We start from the raw sequence: 25,012 nt of genomic DNA, 5'->3' as shown, positions 1-25,012 counted from the left end.
GCAAATAATGTCCCAGAAAGTGGCATTTGTTTGGATTGACAGTAGCAAAACAAAACGCTTATATTTTGCTGCATAACATGCTCGAGTTGTAGGGCTACAAGCTTCCCTGAGAATGTCCATACATTTCGAAGGCATCCTAAATAACCAAACTATGACTCCAAAAGCCATATCATAAGGTTGAGACTTGGGACCTGGATGTCTGATCGGTCCAGGAGTGTAGTGAACCATCGTTGACGTGCCCAAGGTGGAACTACAAGGATCAGGGTGAATGATGCTTGCTGGTTTTCTGAACCAGGAATGGAATGAGAAGGAGAGGTGGAAAAACATAAGCAAATCACCCTGACCAGTTTATCCATAGAGTATTGCCCTTGGATAGAGGGTGTGGGAGCCTGGATGTGAAGCTTGGGAATTTAGCATTTTCTGCGGTGGCGAAAGGTCTATTTGTGGAGTTACTTACTTTTGGAAATATTTTTGAAGGACTTTGAGGCAAGTTCCCATTTATGGACTTGTTGATCCATCCTGCTGAGCAGGTCTGCAAAGTCGTTGTCCGAGCCAGGGAGATACTCTGGCAATAAGTGAATGTGGTGAAGAGCCCACTTCCATATTACCTGAGCAAGTTGCGACATCTGGGATGACCGTGCTCTCTCCCCCCCCCCCCCCCACCCCCCCACCCACAGTGTAAACGTGATTCTCCTGAAATTGTGGGAGAAGAGACTGAAAACTCAATGTGTGCTGAGTTGGGATATGCCAACCCCCAACTCTGCATGGAGAATGGCTCCCAAATTGCGCTGAACCTGAAAAGGTTGTAGGTGGGATTTGAGAAAGTTGATTGCAAATCCTAACTTGTGAAGAACAAGGTTTACTCTGGTTGGAGTGTAAGGACTGACAGCTGACGTGTGCTGGCTTTGATTAGCCAGTGAGCTAGGTAAGGGAACACGGGTATATTTTGCCTTCTGAGGTGTGCAGCAACTACAGCTAAGCATTTTGTGAAGACTCTGGGAGCAGTGGTGACTCCGAAAGGCAGGACTTTGAATTGATAATGTTTTCCTGCAACCACGAACCGTAGATATTTCCTGTGTGTAGTGTCGATGGGAATGTGGAAGTAGGCATCTTTTAAGTCTAGTCCCGTCAAAGTCGCCTTATTGAAGAAGGGGAATTACGTCTTGAAGAGTAACCATGTGAAAGCGTTCTGGCAACAGTGGTTTAATGGTCTGAGATCCTAAATAGACCTGAGCGTTCCATCCTTTTTGGGCATGATAAAATATAGGTAGTATACTCCTGTTCCCTAATACTGTAATGGAACAGGCTCTATGGCGCCTTTGAGAAGCAAGGACTGTCCCTCTTGCTTTAGAAGTGTGAGATAACCTGTGAGACTCAGGGGGAACGTTTGGAGACGTGGTAGTGAGCTCCAGACAATAACCATGTTGGATAATGAAAAGGACCCATTGGTCAGATGTTATTTTTATCCATTGTGTTTGGAAATGTTTGAAGTCGCCCTCGTACAGTTGTGGTGTGAGGCTCTGGCAGATGTATGTTGTCACTGCTTAGATGTTGAGGATGAGTTATGTGTGGTAGTGCTCTTGCCTCTGCCTTGGTTCTTGTTGCCTCTATAGGTCCCTCTGAATAAACCCTCAAGAATATGAGGTTGAGGGTTGTCTAGTTTGGGAGGTAGATGGCTCAGAGGTTATGGCTTTGTAACCACCTCTGAATGTGGGGGCGACAAAAATTACCTGTGTGTGTCTGAGACTGAAGCTTGCCCATAGCTTTTGTGGTGTTGGTATCTTTTGAGCATCTTCAGAGTGAAGTACACTTATGGCCGAAAAGGTGTTTTGAAGGGTATGTTGAGCACCTCTTGTTTTACCTCTGGCTTGAAGCCAGAACATCTAAGCCAGACAGGTCTCCTTAACAATAGGTTTGTGTTTATATCTTGTGCAGCTGTGTCTGCGGCATCTAATGCGCAGTGTATAGAATTATTGGAATTTGTTTGTCCTCTAACATTCTGCTGGCCTCCTTTGCGGTGCTCATCTGGGAGATATTGGAGGAGCTCCTCCATTTCATCCCTGTGAGCCAGATCGACCTTGATAATAAAGCCTGAAGATTGGCAATGTGCCAATGATTTGTTGCTTGTGCAACAACTCTTCCCTGCTGCATACAGCTTTTAGCTCTCATGGTCTGGTGGAGGAGAGTCCCTTGCGACTTGGCTACTGGCTCGCTTCCTTGCAGTGGTGACAACTATTGAATCTGGTGGGATCCGAGACCTGATGTATAGTGGATCAGAAGGAACAAATTTTTACTTTGCTTAGAATAATCACTCCTATAGATGACAGTCTGGTTCCTTAAAAAGGTCATCTGCGTGACAAATCATGCCTGGGAGCATAGGAGAGGGATATTTAGTTCCATGTATGGTAGTTGAAGTGTCAAACAGAAAATGCTGTTCTATGGGATCCCTATGGAGCTGAACATTATGAAAAACAGCTGCCCTTGCGAGGAGGAGGAGGAGGAACTTTCTTTTGGATGTGACGGGGGAAGCAATGATACGCCCTGTACCTCAATTGGAGATGGCATAGTGGAGGATTGACTTGCCGAAGGAGCGGACGCCTTTGTTTTTGGTACTGATAGTTTAGGTGGGTGACTGTCGGCACTAAAGCCGCATGTTGAGGCTGGTCCATCCGGAAACGAGGCACTTGGTACTGAATGTTTGACGCAAGTAATTTGGACTAAAATACTGGAGGTCAATGCTGAGGACTGTTAGGGTCTTGGCTGGTTTCAGAGCAGACAGGTGGGGCAACCCGAGTAATTTTCTGAAATAGACCATGGCCTGGTAGCTGTGGTAGTCCGGCAACCTCTGTAAGGGGTTTAACAGTCTTTTGGTGAGCAGGAGGGGTTACAGTACTCGCCGGCTGCGCCATCACCATGTGGCTCTCAGACTGAACATTGGAGTCTTCAATGGAGAAGGCTGCCTCTTGTTCGGGTTACTATTGTGCATGCTCCTCCCCAAAGATGTCCAGGGTGTCTTCTCGGGATTTACACGCCATCTCCAAACTATGCACTCTTCAGTTCTGAAGGGTCTTCTTTGATCTGAAAGACTTACAGGCGTTGCAGGTAGCTTCCTGATGATCAGGGGAGAGGTCTGATGGTGTGTGTGTGTGTGGGGGAATTTGGAATGGCACTGAGGGCAGAAACAAAACAGTGTATGTTCCATCAGCTTGACGTTCTTTTTGGTGCCAAGTGGAAGGCAGCCAGAGCAATAGGCAAGGCCACCTCGAAAGGCGGTTGGTCGAAAATCGACCTGACGATTGGAAAGACTGAACGCAAAAAGGGAATTTCACGATCAGAAGAAGAATACTGTTTAATAAAAGATTAAAGGGAATTTTCTGACCGGAGCGAGTCAAAAACAGAGCGAAGATGCACACATCCAAACAAAGGACTAGATGCTCATGCACAGAATCACCGAGAAGGTGGAGTCACTTGATCCTGTGACTTGAAAATGTTTCTTTGAAGAAAAACAACTTGTAACAATCAAAAACCAACACCAGATGGCAGGAGAATGCAGAGCATGTGCTATGTACAGCCACACATTGTTCTGAGAGATTTAATGGTGGTCTCACACAGTTGTACAAATTGCCACACCATGTTTGGCATTCATTATATTGAGGACAGAATTAAATTATCCCCCTTGTATTGTGGCATTACATTTGGGTAAGACAAGAAAAATTAAATAAGTTAGTAATAAAGAGTAAGCCTTTGGCTTCAATCTGCTCTAGATATCATGTGGTTTGCACATATAAAAAGGTGTTGGGACCCTCTGGGAGCATCTGAGTGGCCAGTGCCAGCAGGTGACATCAGAGACCCCTCCTGATAGGTGCATACCTGGGCAGGTAGCCAATCCCCCTCTCAGGGCTATTTAGGGCCTCTCCTCTGGGTGTTCCTCAGATTCGGTTTTCAAGACTCCACCAGGACTCCTTTGCTTCATCTTCTGACCATCTGATCAATCGCAGACTGCTCCAGGAACCACAGTAACTGCAAAAAAGTATCCAGGAAGGCTACTATGACCTGCAACTTCAGCTCCAGCCAGCAACTGCAACAGTTTCCAGGGTGTACACGCTCCGAGGACTGCCAGTCTTCACCCTGCACCAGAAGGACCAAAGGAATCTCCCATGGAGTGATGGAGTAACTTCCCTGCTTCAGCAGGCACCTCCCTCTGTGACGATGACTGCTCTGGGACTCCTCTCCTGTTGACGAGTGTGATTCCCTGGAACAAAGGTGGTGGACCGAAGTGACCCTGGCTGTCCAAAGGTCCAGCTGTCCAAATCTGGTAGAGGTAAGAGCTTGCCTCCTCGTGCCAGACAGTACCCCAGTGCACCACGTCCTCTGCAGCTCCTTGGGCTTCTAGATATCATGTGGTTGGAGCATATGAAAAAAGTCTACGTGGAGGCTGGCCATCCGGTTTTATTTGCCACACCTGCATCTAAACAAACTTTAAAACAGCTATTTTACGAGAAGGCCATGCTGACTGAAGGTTATTCCAATATCCAAACTTCTACAGTGTATTCTTACAACTTGGTTCGTGCACATGAAGGCCTTCAACAGTATCTGTCCTTTTCAACAGACAGCAAAGACTTGTTCTCACTAGGTTTCGTTTTAACCTACTTCTGTTGGGTTTCCCTACTAAATGTTGCACTTTATCTTATTTGAGTCCTTGTGACAGGGGTTCGGTCTAGTCGACTTTGCATGTAATTTTCTTTTTTGCTCTTTTTGTCAAACGCCCAAAAGATGTTGCCTAGTCTTAAACATTGTAAATTCCGCTGATTAAGACCTGCTCTTCAATTGGTTACAGCAACTTCACAGTTCTTTGATATGCTGTACGGTTGCCTCTTATCTGGCAACTATTATAATTAAGGAAATATGTAATATTGTGACACCCTTCCATGCTACATAGCCTTACAATGGTACCTTGATGGATTTTTACTCCCTATTTTATGTACTGTATATTTTTCTTTTTAAACTTGTATGCTTCAGATATGTGGCAAATAAAGATACTTGACTTCCCTATAGTCAAGTCTCTCTGTAAATGAAGTTGAGAATAATCCATAGAAGTAACAGGCAAGGATTAAAATTACATATCCCTCGGAAGGACTACCTCTAGAGAGGTCTCGAAATCTAGCTTCACTCAAAAATAAATACAAAATTACAATCAAATCACTATAAAAAATAAAAATAAAAAAAAAGTCCAAGTACGATTCTGCTCCAAGTTGACTGTATGGTTTAATCAGAGGTGGTGGTTACATGCATCAATTCCACTGCCTGGTTTCCCCCCCCCCGTCAACATAAGCAGGTTGTCAGCTAGCCCATTATTTGTGCTGCTCCAAGGTTGGAGGGGGGGGTTAATCGACAGATGGTACATATGTAACAGGCACTCTGATAATTTCGAAGAAACTGCCAGCAGCTATTTCAGGTAATTCTTACGGCTTTAAGTTTGCAGTGCTGAACACTTACATATTACTCAAGGAGCAGATACATTAGGCAGTTGTTAATATGACCGACAAAGGATTCTTGGGGCCTACCAAATTAGTGTGCTCACTTTACCTTGAAAGCGGCTTCCAGATAAATTGCAGTTTACCAGTCTACCGAACACAAATGCAAGAGTTACTCGTAAAGGATTAGGCAAACAATTTAGACGCTGTGAAAGGCTACAATCAAAACTTTAAAAACTCATTAATAAGGAACCATTCGATCCCCTATTCTACTAAGTGTAAAGGCACGCATTATCAACTTAAATCAGATACAACCTTGTAAAACAATTCTGATAAACCTTGGTACATACAATACTACAATAATATTGAACAATCGTCACTTACAGTTTCACTGCCAGGCTTCCAACCAGCTGGACAAACTAAAAAGGCAAAGCAGAATAAATAGCATTAGCTTGAATAGACATACAAGTTAAAACACAAACTACATGTCTTCTCCCCCACCTCAGGTGGTACACGGTACATTACAGCTATTATTTTCAATATCCAACACATGACCCGACGTTCGGATTTTCTAAGATCAAAGCGTGTATAAAATGGATGCTTAGTATGCAAGCTTTGCACTGCAAGTGCATTCACTTTTTGAATTGAGATTCAATTTTTCACAGGGACAATCAATTCAAATTGAATACACAAACAAAATATCTCCAGCCCTCCATTTCCCCCCCCCAATAAGGTTTCTGCAAAGTTATTTACATATATAAATAAAATGACACCATTGCTACACTGACTCACTGTAGGAAACCCTGTCACCGAACAAATCTCTTCTGACCGACAAAGACTACACATTTTCGTCAGAGTAACCTTTATTGTGTTTTAGCACACCAAGCCAATTAAACCACAGGCATTTGAAAAATATCATAATAACTGGTTCTGTTTGCGTGAATCGCCTGATCTACATCCAGTTAGCCACTGTTCTGATGCCACAATGAGAATCAAACTAGTTTCCCACGGTTATGTCACCAGGGGAAGATACTCACTTTCCCTGTTTTGCCTGGCCTGGGTCTGAGGACACTTGATCGAGAAAGCAGAATGAGGTCTGACTGTCACACAGATCTTCCACCTCTGCAGACCAGAGAGAGGCAGAACAACATGGATGGCGCAGCCCATCTCTCAACAGCCAGAAAGGCCTGTCCGCACCAGACTCTACATACTTGCAACGACAGTGAAGGGTGAGTGAGTGAGGGGGGGCAGGGTGGTGGTTGGGGGTGGGGGGGGGGGGGGGGGCAGGAACGGGACGACAACAACTGTGATCCCTGGAACACAGGTGGTGGACCGAAGTGACCCTGACTGACCAAAGGTCCAGCTGTCCAAATATGGTGGACGTAAGAGCTTGCCTCCTCGTGCCACACAGTACCCCTGTGCATCACGTCCTCTGCAGCTCCGTGGGCTTCTGTGCACTTCTTACAAATGTTCTTCGTGCACAGCATAGCCCGGGTCCCCAGCATTCTATCTTGCGACACACACCTCTGAGCTGGCGGCGTGGGATCCTTCTGTGTAGTGCTGAGACAACCACAATTTGCAACTTCTTTGTCCCCCTGTCCTGGGACCCCCATGAGTGCTGCCTGGTCTTCTGAGGGCTCTCTGAAGTGCTGAGGGACCTCCCCCAATCCCATCTCCTCAGTCAGAGTTGAGACCCCCACCCATCCCAGGTCCCTCCTGGGTCCAGGCAGCTCCTCTGACGCAAAACATGTTCTTGCGTGAACCAAGGCTTGTTGGCGAAATCCAGCGACGCAAACAGCCTACATCCAACAACTCAATGTAGGACATCTCTTGCACCAAGCAGGAACCCGCAGCTATCTTCTTTGCTGCATTTCTGTACTTTTTTCCCCAACCGGAGAATCTACTTTTGCACCTTCTTACAGATGGGCATAGGCTCCTGTTCTTCCTGGAATCTTCTGTGACTCCTGGACTTGGTCTCCTCTCTCCACAGGTCTACAGGTCCAGGAATCCATCGTTGATTGCTTTCTGTCTTGCTTGGTTCTTGCGTAATTCATCATGACTTGTAGTGTGTTCTGAGGAAACTTGCTGTACTTTACTCCTGCTTTCGTGGGCTGGGGTACTTTACTTACCTTTGGTGTTTCCTTACACTCCCAGCATCCCTCTCCACACTACACCTGCCTAGGGGGGAAACCGACCTTCACATTCCACTATTAGAGTATATGGTTTGTGTTTACCCTAGGCCCACTGTAATCTAATGTGTTTTTCCACTGTTTGCACTATTCTGACTGCTTACTTACCTGATTTTGGTTACTAGTGTATATATTGTGTAGAATACTTATCTCCAGAAGGAGTATAGCCTCAAAGATATTTTTGGCCTTGTGTCACTAAAATAAAGCACCTTTATTTTGGTAACACTGAGGCCCATATTTATACTTTTTGACGCAAAACTGCGCCAATGCAGTTTTGCGACAAAAAAATTAGCGCCGGCTAACGCCATTCTGAAGCACCATGCGGGCGCCGTATTTATTGAATGACGTTAGCCGGCGTTAGCCGCCGGCGCCGTCTGGTGTGCGTTAAAAAAAACGACATACACCAGGCAGCGCCGGCATAGGGGGATATGGAGCTTGGGTGTCAAGAAATGGGGCAAGTCAGGTTGAGGCAATTTTTTCGCCTCAACCCGATTTGCGCCATTTATTTTCACTCCCAACCCCCATAGAAATGACTCCTGTCTTAGCAAAGACAGGAGTCATGCCCAGGGGACTTCTGTCCCCTGGGCATGGTCATTGGGCATAGTGGCATGTAGGGGGGCACAAATCAGGCCCCCCTATGCCACAAAAAAAATAAAAAATAAACACTTACCTGAACTTACCTTAATGTCCCTGGGATGGGTCCCTCCAGCCTTGGGTGTCCTCCTGGGGTGGGCATGGGTGACAGGGGGGTGTCCCTGGGGGCATGGGGGGGGGGGCACCTCTGGGCTCCTTCAGAGCCCACAGGTCCCTTAACGCCTGCCTTTTGCAGGCGCTAAAAAACGGCGCAAAAGCGGCCGTACGTCATTTTTTTTGACCCACCCACTCCCGGGCATGATTTTTGCCCGGGAGTATAAATCCCACGCACATGCCTCGGAGTCGATTTTTTAGACAGGAACGCCTACCTTGCATATAATTAACGCAAAGTAGGTGTCCACGCTAAAAAATGACGCTAACTCCATGGACTTTGGCGCTAGACGCGTCTAACGCCAAAGTATAAATATGGAGTTAGTTTTGCGTCGAAATTGCGTCAAAAAAAACTACGCAATTTCAGCGCAAACGGAGTATAAATATGCCCCTGAGTATTGTCTTTTATTGTGTATAAGTACGGTGTAACTATAGTGGTATTGCAGGAGCTTTGCATGTGTCCTAGTTCAGCCTTGGCTGCTCAGCTTAAAGCTACCTCTAGACAGCCTATCTTCTAGACACTGCCTACATTTCACTAATAAGGGATAACTGGACTTGGTGTAAGTACCTTAGGTACCCACTACAAACGAGGCCAGCCTCCTACAACTCTCAGGGGCTCTCATGGACAAACAAGCTTTGGGCAGGGAGGAAAAACCAGGTACTGGCAAAGCCAATGGATCTCTCCTGCACAAAAGCTATTGGATTTGTCAATGTGTTATAGCCATGTTGTATAACAGCAGGCTAAAGTTTGTGGCGTGGTGCAGCATCGTAGAATAGAGTGGCGCAGGGTAGAGAGGATAGGTGTAGTGGAGTACTCTAGACTGGAGTAGTGAAGAGTGCAGTATGGTGTAGAGGAGTGGCCTAGATTGGGGTGGTGTAGAGTGCAGTGGCATGAAGTAGAATGGTGCACCACAGAGCAGCAATGTGCAGAGTATGCATGGTGTGGAAGCGCACCGCCATTACAGACAACACATTTTCAATTGAAATGGCCATTACATTTGCACAGGCATACAGTTTTACTGGTAAAAGTATACAGAGCACAAACAAGAATGTGTTGAAATGCCTTTACCTAGTGTATGGATTTGTTTTGAAAGTATTACAATATTAGTTTCCACGACACTTCATAATAACAAAAAACTGTGCCTTATTTTTGATTTCCCAATTATGATTATCAGCTTAGTTCATTTACAAACATTTAAACTTTGTGGTGTGCTAGGCAAAAACACGTTTTTTACAGCAAGATTGGCACATAAATCTTCTCTCTAAAGTCAGAGAAAGAGAAGTAAACACGAAGCTCCCTTGAAAAGGCAGCCTGACATTTGATCTTGGTTTTTAAATGCACAGCAAATGTGATAAGTACAAGACTTAAAGTACTGTTTACACAAAGGAGCACTCAGGAGGATACAGTAAATAGGGAATGCTCCACATTAAGGACACACTCAAGCTAGACAGCCTAAAACAAAAAGCCAGCAAACAGAAATCAAGCAAATGTGAGTTACACAGCCAATGGTAAGCGACTGGCAAAATGCATTCCCAGGGACGCATTCAGAATGTCCCCTAGATGTATTTAGCAAACCTGACAGTTCTACTGTCTGGTGGACTTCAACCTAAATAAAAAAAAACACAGGGTGAGTAGCAAGAGGCCATGTTTACATTTGTTTTTTTAAATTGGGGTTGTGAAGGACATGCAGACGGTGATAGCTTTGCCCTTCTTGTCTATTTGACAGCACCCCTGTGAAAAAACATCCCTGTTATTTAGTTAACAGTCTATAATTTTATGTTACCTATTAGTCCCATCTCCCATCCACATTAAGTGCCTACAGTGAGAAACAAAGCTTCTTTTCCATTGTTCCATTCTGAAGCTTGCCTCCTTCAGTCAATGTTTGAGTCTGTGGGTATCCACTGTCAGGTCAAGACAAACACTATCCTTGTGAGGACTGGTCCCCGTAGTGCGTTAAAGTACTTTCGAGCAAGTTTATCAAAAAACTGAAAGTGTAGTTATATTTGCCTCAGTCCGCTTTATAACCTTCTTTACTATCAAAGTGCGCATGGAGTTAGAATAGTAAATACACACTTCATTACGGTCAATGGGCGGTCCTCATTTATAGGTATATCATGGTGTGTGTGTGCCTGTGTATTCAGTGAGAAAAAAAAACAAAAAAAACACAAGGGTCACAGGGACGTTATAGTTATGTTTGCGTTTTACTCCCACAAAACCAGAGAAATTCAGCAGTTATTGTTATACTTATGTTAAGCAATAACTTGTGGCCGAATGCTACTTAATGACACAAGTTAGTTTTTTCAGATAAGTATAACTATACGTATAACTGTTGAATTTCTATGGTTTTGTGTGAGTAAAAGGTTGTAACTATAACCTCCCTGAAACCCTGTTTTTTTCAGTGAATTTTTTTTAATTGGAAAGCAATAAATACCGTGTATTAATACAACCACCACCATGTACGGTGCAGGTGTTAGCTGCAGGGCCTGGCCAGAAGCCAGTCACTGCTATGAACAACCCTGCACACTCCGAACCCCACGCTGTAAATAGCCTTTGGCCCTGAATGGCGGTGGTATGGTGGGAGAAGAAGATGGTTCCACCCAGCTTTGGACCTGCCGATCCATTGTGGGTTTACATGGGGGAAGGGGCAAAAAATAAAAATGTTTTAATTGGTTAATTTTTGCCAAGAGAGTGGAGTGGCGTGGTGTAGAGCGGCGTGGCAGAGCGCCGTGGAGTGGCGCGGCGTGGCAGAGCGCCGTGGAGTGGCGCGGCGTGGCAGAGCGCCGTGGAGTGGCGCGGCGTGGCAGAGCGCCGTGGAGTGGCGCGGCGTGGCAGAGCGCCGTAGAGTGGCAGAGCGCCGTAGAGTGGCAGAGCGCCGTAGAGTGGCAGAGCGCCGTAGAGTGGTGTAGAGTGGCGTGGCAGAGCGCCGTAGAGTGGCAGAGCGCCGTAGAGTGGCGTGGCAGAGCGCCGTAGAGTGGTGTAGAGTGGCGTGGCAGAGCGCCGTAGAGTGGCGTGGCAGAGCGCCGTAGAGTGGCGTGGCAGAGCGCCGTAGAGTGGCGTGGCAGAGCGCCGTAGAGTGGCGTGGCAGAGCGCCGTAGAGTGGCGTGGCAGAGCGCCGTAGAGTGGCGTGGCAGAGCGCCGTAGAGTGGTGTAGAGTGGCGTGGCAGAGCGCCGTAGAGTGGCGTGGCAGAGCGCCGTAGAGTGGCGTGGCAGAGCGCCGTAGAGTGGCGTGGCAGAGCGCCGTAGAGTGGCGTGGCAGAGCGCCGTAGAGTGGCGTGGCAGAGCGCCGTAGAGTGGCGTGGCAGAGCGCCGTAGAGTGGCGTGGCAGAGCGCCGTAGAGTGGCGTGGCAGAGCGCCGTAGAGTGGCGTGGCAGAGCGGCGTGGCAGAGCGCCGTAGAGCGGCGTGGCAGAGCGCCGTAGAGTGGCGTGGCAGAGCGCCGTAGAGTGGCGTAGAGTGGCGTGGCAGAGCGCCGTGGTGTAGAGTGGCGTGGCAGAGCGCCGCGGTGTAGAGTGGTGTAGAGTGGCGTGGCAGAGCGTTGTGGTGTAGAGTGGCGTGGCAGAGCGTTGTGGAGTGGTGTGGAGTGGCAGAGCGGCGTGGAGTTCTGCACAGTGGCATACTTGGAGTGGCGTAGAGTCAACTGTTGTGGAGTGCATTGGCGCAGTGTTGCAGAGGATAGTGGCATAGAGTGTAGTGGCATTGAATTCAGCAGCATACAATGCAGAGCTGGAGAATTCAGTGGCACAGCGCAGTGCAGTCGAGCGGCACTTAGCGCCATAGAGTGGAGTATCAGAGTACAATGGTGTTCAGTGGTGTAGAGAGCAGTGGTGTAGAGAGCAATGGTGTAGTGTAAAGTGATGCAGAATAGAATACAGTTGCAGAGAGCAGTGACATACGATGCAGTTGTGCAGAGTACTTGGGTGTAGTGAGATGGTTAAGAGTAGAGTGACGTGGAGTGCAGTGGTATATAGAGTGGAGTGACAGACTACAGTGAAGTAGAGTGCAGTGGTGCAGAGTGGCATACAGTGTAATGGCTTAGAGTAAGGTGGTCTAGAGTGGCGTACAGTGGATTGTCGTAAAGTGTAGGGGCATATAGCGGAGTGTTACACAGTAAAGAGCATTGCCATAAAGTGCACTAGTGTAGAGTGGAGCTGTGCAGAGCAGACTGGTGTGGGCTGGTGTGGTGAAGAGGGGCATAGTGTGCATTGGCGTAGAGTGGTACAGGGTAGAATAACGAAGCGCAGTGGTGAAAAGTGCCACAGCGTAGAGCAGAGTACGCATGGTATGGTATGGTAGTGCACTGGTATTACAGACAACACATTTTCAGTTGAAATGACCATTACATTGGCACAGACACTTTCACTAATCACACTACAGTGTCGAAATGAAAACCCGTGGAAATTGCATTACCTAGTGTATTGATATGTTTTGATCATAATAAAATATTTGTTTCCTGCACATGCAGAAATAAAATGTGCTTAATTTGTTGTGTGCAACAAAAAAAAACACACACTCTTCCCCGACTCCATGTCCAGCAAGATTGTCAAAGAAAACCTCTCAGCTTTGAAGTCTGAGAAAGAAAAGTAAGCAAGCACCCTCAGAAGATAGCACCTGATATTTGACAAGATAAGAACAAGATTTAAAGACCCAGATCTGTCAAGTGTCTCAACTACAGTCATGTGGATGCTCCGTGACGGAACCTGACAGACAGAGGAGTAAGATGGCCACTATTACTGCAGCGGAGAGAAGAAGGTTCAAGTGATGCAGTGAGGCTGCGGAGAAGCTGTTTTCGGAGATGCGGTGATGATCGCGTTCTCCACCTATCCATACCCTTTGTCTGGTAAAATTCCTGTGGTACTCTGCCTGGCGAGAGTAATAAGCTCAGCTAAGTTGAGGGAGACGGAAGAAACGAGGGGCACAAAGACTGGCATGGTGACCCCGCCAGGACCTGAAGAAGCCGCATGTTGCTGCCTTTAGCAACTTCTGAGGTGAGGCTACCCACTGGTCTTTTATCCCGTGGCTTTGGCTACGGCCTCCAGAACCAGTGGAAGGTATCGGCCCAGCTCTGCCACACCGTCGACTACTAGGAGTGTGGGCTGACGAGAGAGTAGGGGGCACAGGAGACGTTGCACGCCATGCATTGGGACAGCCAAGACAAGGATTTGGGGGAGGTATGGGGGGGCAGTCGCTAATGCCCATCAAAATCAAGCTGACTGAAGTTACTGGGCCCTATATAGCCCCTCCTTTTAGAACATCACATTCTCCCTGAAACAATCTAGCACAGCGGAGGGGAGTATGTAAAGCTGGAGTAAGCGGGACGGCAGACCTGAATCCAGAGCCAGTTTTGGCCTACTGAGTAGACAGCACTGCCGACGTCTCCTCTCATACTCCCAGCTCAGGATATCCGGAGGACTTTGGCCCCTTGGTCTCTGGAGTAGTCAAATCCTGCAGCCTTACATCAGGGAGGACTAAGGGCCCTGTAGGGAGAATCAGTGATAGGTGGATGAGGAAGACTGAGGCAGTCTGCAACTGGAGAGAGAGAGAGATTTGTGGGGAGGGAGCAGAGCATGATAGAGCTAGCTCGCTTTAGTCCTTTCCGGAGAAAACCTCGTGGAAGTAGCTGGAAGCTTGGAGGAGAGGGCGCCGGGCAGAGGAGATTTAGACAGTGTTGAGGTATGGAGGGGAGGTCGGTAGGAGATTTGAGGATGTGAGGGACTGTCTAGGATAGAGACTGACCAGTACTGCTGGGCTCTCCCCGCCAAGATTGATACAGACTAAGGGTGCTCAATATATATATATATATATATATATATATATATATATATATATATATAAAAAAAAATACACACACACACGTATATACACACATATATATATGTGCATGTGTGTATATATGCATATATATATATATATATACACACACACACACACACACACACACACACACACACACAGAAAATGTCACTTACCCAGTGTACATCGGTTCGTGGCATGTTCTGCTGCAGATTCACATGCTATGCATAGGTCCTGCCATCTAGTGTTGGGCTTGGAGTGTTACAAGTTGTTTTTCTTTGAAGAAGTCTGAGTCACAGGACCGAGTGACTCCTCCTTTTCGGCTCCATTGCGCATGGGCATTGACTCCATCTTAAGACTGTTTTCCAGCAGAGGGTAAGGTAGCAGTGATCGAGTGTAAAGAAAGATGTCCATGCTATGGAATAGAGAGATATATATACATACGTACAAATTTAAATGTAACTTAAACTGCAACAGGCTCCCGGGGAGGGTGCATGTGAATCTGCAGACAACATGCCACGAATAGATGTACACTGGGTAAGTGACATTTTCCATTTGATGGCATGTGTAGCTGCAGATACACATGCTATGCATAGACTACAAAGCAGTTCTCCTCCCATAAGCGGTGGTCAGCCTGTAGGAGTTGAAGTTGTTTGAAATAATGTTTTGAGTACAGCTTGACCTACTGTGGATTGTTGTCTTGCTAAAACCTCTACACAGTAGTGTTTAGTGAACGTATGTGGTGCTGATCATGTAGCTGCTTTGCATATTTCAGCCATTGGTATATTTCCTAAAAAAGCCATTGTAGCACCTTTTTTCCTTGCCGAATGTGCTTTAGGAGTGATTAAGAGTTGTCTTTTGGCTTTAACGTAGCAAGTTTGAATGTATCTTACGATCCATCTTGCCAACCCTTGTTTTGATACGGGGTTACCTGTATGAGGTTTTTTGAAAGCTACAAACAGTTGTTTAGTCTTTCTGAATGGTTTTGTTCTGTCTATATAGTACATTAGAGCTCTTTTAATGTCTCATGTATGTAGAGCTTGTTCTGCCACAGAATCTGGCTGTGGGAAGAAGACTGGCAGTTCCACTGTTTGATTTATATGAAAAGGTGAGAAGATCTTTGGCAAATATTTGGGGTTTGTTCTCAGTGCATCTTTATGCTTGTGTATCATATTGAGTGAGTTATGACGCAACTTGTTGACAAGAAACGGAATGAGTGGGAGAGGGGTGAAGCGTAAGCAAATATCCCTGACCAATTGATCCACAGAGCATTGCCCTTGGATAGAGGATGTGGGTGTCTGGATGCGAAGTTTTGGATTTTTGCGTTTTCGCTTGTGGCAAACAGATCTATGTTTGGTGCTCCCCATTGTTGAAAGTATTTTTGAAGTACTGGAGGGTGAATCTCCCATTCGTGTGTTTGTTGGCAATTTCTGCTGAGAATATCTACCAATTGGTTGTGTATCCCTGGAATGTATTGTGCTAACAGGTGAACATGGTTGGGGATTGACCATTTGGATAAGTTACTTACCTGTAAATCCTAGTTCTCTTCCAGGGGTATCCTCATCAAAGTCATAAACATTGAATATTCCCGCCCTTGTGCGGAGACCCCGGAGAATATACAAAATACACACAAAGTATGAAATATGCACAAAAAAAATTATATATATATATATATATATATATATATATATATATATATATAGCATTTTTAGTAGCCAAATTTTCATACTAAACTCATATATACATGTGTAAAACAGCAATGCAGACTATAATCATAAACAGGCTAAAATGCTTTATTTCTATGTTTTTTTTTTTTTTTTTTTTTTTTTTTTAAATTGTTCTCAAAATTACAATAAGAAAAAATATCTACTTAAACCACACCACTGAGCCCAGGGAAATCAGCAGTAGCAATCATCAGAGAGAAAGATAAAAAACTACATTGAAAAGCACTATAGCATTCTTAGCCAATAGGCTGCATGCAGGTTAACACAGGAGAACCATAAAAACTTTGGCACCGTGCCTTTAAGACCCTGAGCACCTCCAGTATCCCACCATGCCTCAGGGGTGAAGGAGAGGTGACAGTTGGTTCACAGTTAGGTCAGTACTTTTTTACGGTGACAAGCTGTGTAGCCGATTCAAAAGATAGTGTGTCCTGCACTTCTAGGAGACGTGCGTCCGGGGAGGAGGGTGGGTTGTTTATGACTTTGATGAGGATACCCCTGAAAGAGAACTAGGATTTACAGGTAAGTAACTTATCCTTCTCTTCCAGGGGATCCTTATCAATAGTCAAACATTGAATAGATTAGCAAGCCCATCCCTTGACTCTGTGGACCGTCCAATAGAAGTGCAGGAATAGATATGTATCATGCAAACACATTTCTCAGAGAGGCCTGCCCAACTTGGGCGTCTGCTCTTGCATCCGAGTCCAAACAGTAATGTCTAGTAAATGTATGTACAGACTTCCATGTAGCAGCCTTACAAATTTCAGATATTGGAACATTATTAATGAGGGCAGCAGTAGCCACTTTTCCTCTTGTGGAATGCGCTTTAGGTCTAGCAAGTAGTTGTTTGTTAGCGAACTGGTATGCATTAACAATACAAGAAACTATCCATCTTGAAATGGTTTGTTTAGATGCTGCCTCTCCTGTTCTCAAATGACCATAATTTATAAACAAATGGTTGGAATGTCTAATCAACTTTGTTTTATCCAAATAAAATTTTAGCACTCTTTTCAGATCTAGGGAGTGCAACGCTTTCTCCTCCGGAGTCTCCGGATTGGGGAAGAAAGTTGGTAGAGAAATAGTCTGATTGATGTGGAATTCTGACACCACCTTCAGTAGGAATGATGGGTGAGTTCGCAGAACTACTCTATTGTCGTGAAAGACTGTACGGTTCTCTGGAGGACAAAGCCTGAATGTCACGGACCCTCCTTGCGGAAGTAATGGCTGCCAAAAAAGCCGTCTTCCACGTAAGGTGTTGCAAAGAGGCTTTGTGTATAGGTTCAAAAGGAGGGCCCATAAGTTTTGACAGTACTATGTTCAGTTCCCATGGAGGGGAGGGTCTCCGAATGGGCGGAAAAACTTTTTCAAACCTTCCAAGAAATCCTTGACTTCTGGTTTCGTAAAGAAGGATTCCTGAGAAGGTGACTTACGATAGGCTGTAATGGCAGATAAATGTACCTTAATAGATGATACTGCAGACCGGACTTTGCCAGATGGAGTAAGTAAGACAGTATGACCTCCTCCTGAGCCCGTTTGGGATTCTGACCTTGCTGACAGCACCATATGTAGAACCTCTTCCACTTAAACGCGTAAGAACGCTGCGTGGAAGGTCGTCTGGACTCCTTTAAGATGTTCATGCACTCCTGCGAGAGCCCTAGGTGCCCATACTGCAGAAATTCAGGAGCCATGCTGTCAAACTCAGAGAGGGTAAGTTGGGGTGTAGTACCCTGACCTCCATCCTGCTCAGAAGATCCAGTCTGCACGGCAGCCTCCTGTGAGGTTGTTCCGATAGGTTGATGAGATCTGTGTACCAGAACTGACGGGGCCATTGTGGAGCTATGAGAATCATTCTGGTGCTGGATCTGTAAAGTTTGTTCATCACTGCCGGTATGAGGGGGATCCGTGGAAAAGCGTAGAGAAATATCCCTGACCAGTCGATCAACAGGGCATTCCCTCAAGATCCCGGACGGTAGAACCTGGACGCGAAGTCTGGGCATTTCTTGTTTACCTGGTCTGCGAAGAGATCCAATTGAGGCTGACCCCATTGAGCGAAGAGGTCTTCGACGACTTCGCCGTGTAGGACCCAATCGTGGGCGTCCTCTAGGTGTCTCCTCAGGAAATCTGCTTCCACGTTTTGTTGACCTGGTAGGTGAACCGCTGTAAGCGACATTCCTCTGGCCAGGAGCCAATGCCAGATTGTTTGGGACTCCCGAGATAGGGGTAGGGATCTCGTTCCCCCTTGCCTGTTCAAGTAATATATTGTGGTTGTATTGTCCGTTTGTATCAGGAGAGATTTCCCCTGAATCGATGGAGCAAAAGACTTGAGAGCCAGATGGACCGCTCTGAGCTCCAGCAGACTGATGTGGCACTTCCTTTCGTTGTCGGACCACAGGCCCGAGCTTGAAGGGGACCTAGATGAGCCCCCCATCCGTGAAGAGACGCATCCGTTACCAGAGTGTCGGATGGGATTACCTGGTGAAACGGAGCCCCTACTGATAGGTGAGGTCTGTGCATCCACCATTGCAATGACTGGCGTGCTGCTATTGGCAGCTGCACTCTGTCCTCCCAGCGGTCTGTCCTTTGGCTCCAGTTGTTTTCCAACACCTCTTGGAGGGGCCTCATATGTAGCCTGGCATTCGGGACAATGAAAATGCATGATGCCATGGAGCCCAGCAGATATGTCACCTGACGGGTTGTAGGTGCGTCGCATTTTAACAGGTCTTGACACTTTTTCTTTATTGATAATAGTCGTTCCTCCAAAGGATACACTCTTTGGAGCTCTGTTTTTAGTATTGCTCCCAGGTAGTGGAGGTTCTGCGTTGGAATCAAGGTGGACTTTTGGTAGTTGACTTGAAGACCTAGAGACTCGAAAACCTTGAGCACAATGTCCCGATAGGTTCTCGCCTGCTCCGGAGAGGAGGCTTTCAGTAGCCAGTCGTCTAGGTATGGGTAAATGAAGATTTTTTTGTTTTCGTAGATGTGCCGCTACCACTGCCACGCATTTCGAGAAGACGCGGGGGCAGATTTCAGGCCGAATGGAAGCACTTTGAACTGATAGTGCTGTGAGGCTATCTGGAAGCGCAGGAATTCCCGATGCTTGGGAGCTATCGGGATGTGAAAGTATGCATCCTGCAGGTCGATGGAGCACATCCAGTCTCCCTGATGTAGCTGAGGGAAAATCTGGTGAAGAGCCAGCATCCTGAACTTTTGCTTTCTTAAGTACTTGTTCAGAAGCCGCAAGTCCAGAATTGGTCTGAAAACACCCTCTCGGCCTTTTTTCGCCACCAGAAAATAACGGGAGTAAACCCCCTTCCCTCTGTGCGCGAGTGGAACTTTTTCTATTGCCTTCTTTCGTAAAAGGGCGAGAGCCTCTTTGCGCAATAGGCTGACATGACGGATTGCATTTGGCTGGGGGCAAGTGCGGTGGAGGTTGCCGGAAAAGAAGAGCGTAGCCATTTTCGACAATGTTGAGCACCCATTTGTCTTTTGTGATAGAGCGCCACTCGTGAATAAAGTCTGTGATACTTCCCCCCCACTGGAGTGGTGCACAGTGTTAAGGGAAGCGAGTCCTCATTGTTTGGCCGGCGCTTTGGGTGTGGACTGTTGTGGTCTACTTGACCCTCGTTCCCTTGTGGCCTTACGAGACTGAAAAAGCGGGCGTCCCTGCCTCTGCTGTGGCCTCTGGGACCAGTGAGGGGTTTGAACCCTCTGCTGGAAAGGGCACCTGTCATAAGGCCTATACCTCCGCCTGAAGTCCTTCTTCCTCTCCAGGCCTACTGCCCTCATGGTATCCACTTCAGTTTTCATGCGCGCCATTTCTTCGTCCGTATGGGTACCAAACAGCGAGTTCCCGTTGAATGGAAGATTTAGGATGCGCTGTTGTGCTTCCTGTTTTAATCCAGTCAATCTCAACCAGGAAGACCTTCTTGCACAGATCCCATGTGCGTACCCATGTGCAGCTAAGTCTGCCCCATCTGCCGCTGCGCTGATCACTTGGTTGGATACCAGACATCCCTCTTGAAGGATCTCTTGGAAGTCCTGTCTGTCTTCTCTAGGTAATTTTTCTGTGAACCTGTTGAGAGTCCCACAATGAACGGTCATATCTGACTAGGAGTGCAGACGCGCTGGAGACCTTCATCAAAGATGCCGCCGTGCCGCACATTTTTCCTCCCCAGAGAGTCTAGATGTCTGCTCTCTTTGTCTGGTGGAACCGTGGAGGATGATGCCACTGAGTGAGTTTTTCGGGCTGCGGACAATATGACTGAGTCCGGCGGCGGATCCGTTCTGAGAAATAAAGGATCTTGTTCAGGCGCTTTATATTTTTTCAAAATCCTAGCGGGGGCAGATTTGAGGGTGGCTGGTGCCAAAAAGGTGTCCATGGTTGGCTGCAACAGACCAGGCACTAGCGGCAGTAGCTTTTTCGAAACCGCTCTATGCTGTAGAGTCTCAAAAATGACTGATGAGGTTGATGGTTCTGGAACCTCTATATTCAGCTTCTGTGCTCCCCTGAAAAGCACCTCATTAAAAAGTAGTGATGTCGTCCACCGGTGAAACTAGCCGGTGGAGAATCTGTTAAGGTGGGGGGAGTATCGTCTGACGGATGACCCTGACGATGACCAAGAGGGCGACCTTCTGTGTCTTGATCGTCGCTGGGAAAGTGACCTGCTGCGAGACGCTGTAGCAGAGCGCCCAGGCCTCGTGGCCGGTTGGCGAGAAGCTGAACGAGCCCGTCCTGCCCGCACGGTCGGTGATGGTGTTCTCAGGAGAGAGGCAGTAGGAGAGTACATCCGTGAATACTGCGAATCCGGGGAGGCCGTTGGTCTGTTAAGGCCCTCCAACCATCTTGGTGACAAATGGATGGGTGAGACATGCCCCGACGATGCCGATCTCGACCGAGAGGAACCACTCCTTATGGAGACCACTGGAGATGAAGTGGTCTTGTCTGCTGGCGGAAGCCGATGTTCTGCTCCACTGCAAGACAGGTAAAACCTGTGTCGACGTCGACAACCGCAATGACGTCGAAGGGAGCGCCGCCGGTTGTTCCTGTCTCGACGTTGAGTGTCTTGACGTCGAACAGCGATCTCTGGACCGCGACCTGCTCGCCGTCGTGCGCCTCGACGTGGAGCAGTGGGCGGCCAACGGCGGATGTCCTCGCTCTCACCGCTGGGGCGATTTTGACGTCGTGTCTCTTGACGTCGAGGGGTGCGAGGCCTTCGGCGGCGAATGAACGCGCCGGTGATGGCTCGACGTCGATCGGCTGGCTGCCGTCGACGGAGATATGCCCCTGCGATGGCCATGTTCTCTCGACGCCGTATCCTTCGACGTCGGGCAGGTCACCGTCAACAGCGATCTATGGCGGTGAGATGGTGGCAGTGACGACGTCAACTGGGAACAAACAGGTACTTTCCTACCTGCTGACGTCGATCTAGCCAGTCTCTCCTGAGAATGGCCTGTTGGCTGCCTGGGAAGCGAAGAGGATGAGGTTTTCTGCCTCTCGTGAAGCCCATGAAGCCGGATCTTTTCTCTGTCCTTCAGAGTCCTCTTTGACATGTTCTTGCAGTGTTTGCAAGTGTCAGGGCAGTGACTCTGAGGCAAGCACACAATACAGAGAGTGTGTGGATCTGACTGGGCCTTCTTCCCACAGGAAGGGCATTTTACAAAACGTGAAGGCATTTTTCTGTCAAGAAAAAACTTCCAAACTCAGACAATGATGTTAGATGTCGAGTAAAGTAGGAAAAAACACTGTTCTAATGTATTTTTCTGAGAAAAACTCAGAAAAACTGAGAGCTCAATGCTCCAGGATCCTCTCAGAAGAAGCCGGAAAAAAGAACTGACCTAACTGTGAACCAACTGTCACCTCTCCTTCACCCCTGAGGCATGGTGGGATACTGGAGGTGCTCAGGGTCTTAAAGGCACGGTGCCAAAGTTTTTATGGTTCTCCTGTGTTAACCTGCATGCAGCCTATTGGCTAAGAATGCTATAGTGCTTTTCAATGTAGTTTTTTTATCTTTCTCTCTGATGATTGCTACTGCTGATTTCCCTGGGCTCAGTGGTGTGGTTTAAGTAGATATTTTTTCTCTTATTGTAATTTTGAGAACAATAAAAAAAAAAAAAAAAAAAAAAAAAAGCCATAGAAATAAAGCATTTTTGCCTGTTTATGATTATAGTCTGCATTGCTGTTTTACACATGTATATATGAGTTTAGTATGAAAATTTGGCTACTAAAAATGCTATATATATATATATATATATATTTTTTTTTTTTTTCGTGCATATTTCATACTTTATATGTGTGTATTTTGTATATGCTCCGGGGTCCCCGCACAAGGGCGGGAATATTCAATGTTTATGACTATTGATGAGGATCCCCTGGAAGAGAATGAAAATGTCACTTACCCAGTGTACATCTGTTCGTGGCATTAGTCGCTGCAGATTCACATGTTGAGCACAGTCCGCTGCCTGCGAGGGTTGCTTTTTGCAAATGTAGTAAGTATCCCACTATGTCCTTTGTAGAGGCATGCAATAGTTGGATTTGATTGGTATGGCAGTAGCAAACAAATCGTTTCCACTTAGATGCATAGCAGTGTCTAGTGGAAGCTTTTCTAGCTTGTTTTATGACCTCCATACATTCTTGTGTGAGGTCTAAGTGTCCGAATTCTAGGATTTCAGGAGCCAAATTGCTAGATTCAATGATGCTGGGTTTGCATGCCTGATCTGTTGTTTGTGTTGTGTTAACAGATCTGGTCTGTTGGGTAGTTTGACATGCGGTACTAGTGAAAGGTCTAGTAGAGTTGTATACCAAGGTTGTCTTGCCCATGTGGGTGCTATCAGTATGAGTTTGAGTTGGTTTTGACTCAATTTGTTTACTAGATATGGAAGGAGAGGGAGAGGGGGAGGGGGAAAAGCGTATGCAAATATCCCTGACCAACTCATCCATAGAGCATTGCCTTGTGATTCGCGGTGTGGGTACCTGGATGCGAAGTTTTGGCATTTTGCGTTTTCTTTTGTTGCGAACAAATCTATCTGGGGTGTTCCCCAAATTTGAAAGTAATTGTTCAGAACTTGGGGGTGAATTTCCCATTCGTGGACTTGTTGGTGATCTCGCGAAAGGTTGTCTGCTAGTTGGTTTTGGATCCCTGGAATAAATTGTGCTATTAGGCGAATGTGGTTGTGAATCGCCCACTGCCATATTTTTTGTGTTAGGAGACACAATTGTGTTGAGTGTGTTCCTCCTTGTTTGTTTAAATAATACATTGTTGTCATGTTGTCTGTTTTGACAAGAATGTATTTGTGTGTTATTATGGGTTGAAAGGCTTTTAACGCTAGAAATACTGCTAACAGTTCTAGGTAATTTATATGAAATTTTGTTTGGTGTACGTCCCATTGTCCTTGAATGCTGTGGTGATTGAGGTGTGCTCCCCACCCTGTCATGGAAGCATCTGTTGTTATAACGTATTGAGGCACTGGGTCCTGAAATGTCCGCCCTTTGTTTAAATTGTTGCTGTTCCACCATAGAAGCGAGAGGTATGTTTGGCGGTCTACCAACACCAGATCTAGAAGTTGACCCTGTGCTTGTGACCATTGTGATGCTAGGCACTGTTGTAAGGGTCGCATGTGTAGTCTTGCGTTTGGGACAATGGCTATGCATGATGACATCATGCCTAGAAGTTTTAGCACAAATTTTGCTTGTATCTTTTGGTTTGGAAACATAGCACTTATTACCTTGTGGAATGCTTGAACTCTTTGTGGACTTGGAGTGGCAATTCCTTTTGATGTGTTGATGGTTGCCCCTAGATATTGTTGTGTCTGACACGGTTCGAGGTGTGACTTTGTATAGTTGATGGAGAAACCCAGTTTGTGAAGGGTTTGTATGACATATGTGGTGTTGTTTGTGCACTTTCTTACTGTGTTGGTCTTGATTAGCCAATCGTCTAGGTAAGGAAACACATGTATTTGTTGTCTCCTGATATGTGCTGCTACTACTGCTAGACATTTTGTGAATACTCTTGGTGCAGTTGTTATTCCGAATGGCAACACCTTGAATTGGTAATGTATTCCTTTGAATACAAACCTTAGGTACTTTCTGTGAGAAGGATGTATCGGTATATGAAAGTACGCATCTTTTAGGTCTAATGTGGTCATGTAATCTTGCTGTTTGAGCAGTGGAATGATGTCTTGTAGTGTGACCATGTGAAAGTGGTCCGATATGATGTAGGTATTTAGTGTCCTGAGATCTAATATTGGTCTTAATGTTTTGTCTTTTTTTGGAATTAGAAAGTACAGGGAGTAAACTCCTGTGTTTTTTTGTTGTACTGGTACTAATTCTATTGCATCCTTTTGCAGTAGTGCTTGAACTTCTAGTCCTAAAAGTTCTAAATGTTGTAGTGACATTTTGCGTGTTTTTGGAGGGATGTTTGGTGGGAATTTGTGGAATTCTATGCAATAGCCATGTTGGATTATTGCTAGTACCCAATTGTCTGTTGTAATCTGCTGCCAAGATTGGTAGAATTGGCTTAGTCTTCCCCCCACTGGTGTTGAGTGAAGGGGTTGTGTGACTTGAAAGTCACTGTTTAGGTGTTTTTGGAGTTTGGAATTTTCCCCTACTCCTTGGGAATTGACCCCCTCTATATCCCCTGAAACCTCCCCTTTGGAATGAACCCGGATAGGGTGTGGTTCTTGTTTGTTGGCTGGTGGTGTCTGTGGGTTGGCCACGAAACCCCCCTCTAAATGGAGTTTTTCTAAAAGAGCCTCTGCTCTGCGGGGAGTAGAGTGCGCCCATGGCTTTGGCCGTGTCTGTGTCCTTTTTAAGTTTTTCAATGGCTGTGTCCACTTCAAGGCCAAAAAGTTGTTTTTCGTTGAAGGGCATATTAAGGACAGCCTGCTGGATTTCAGGTTTGAACCCTGAAGTGCGGAGCCATGCGTGTCTCCTTATGGTGACAGCAGTGTTGACTGTTCTTGCTGCAGTATCGGCTGCGTCCATTGAAGAGCGGATTTGATTGTTCGAGATCGTTTGTCCCTCTTCAACTATTTGCTGCGCCCTTTTTTGGTATTCCTGGGGAAGATGGTCTATGAGAAGTTGCATCTCATCCCAGTGT

General features: G+C 46.4%; 1 protein-coding gene across 1 annotated transcript in view; it reads right to left on the bottom strand.

Annotated features, from left to right (window-relative positions):
* PRDX4 (peroxiredoxin 4) overlaps positions 1-25,012 on the bottom strand; it is a 149,538-nt gene that overhangs the window by 29,538 nt on the left and 94,988 nt on the right. Inside the window, exon 6 of the mRNA XM_069204743.1 lies at positions 5,859-5,893. Coding sequence (XP_069060844.1) covers positions 5,859-5,893 — 35 coding nt within the window. The remainder of the gene's footprint in view (positions 1-5,858; positions 5,894-25,012) is intronic.

This window comes from Pleurodeles waltl, chromosome 8 (genome assembly GCF_031143425.1).
Source record: "Pleurodeles waltl isolate 20211129_DDA chromosome 8, aPleWal1.hap1.20221129, whole genome shotgun sequence".
Lineage (NCBI taxonomy): Eukaryota > Metazoa > Chordata > Amphibia > Caudata > Salamandridae > Pleurodeles > Pleurodeles waltl.
This window is presented reverse-complemented; position numbering and strand designations above follow the sequence as displayed.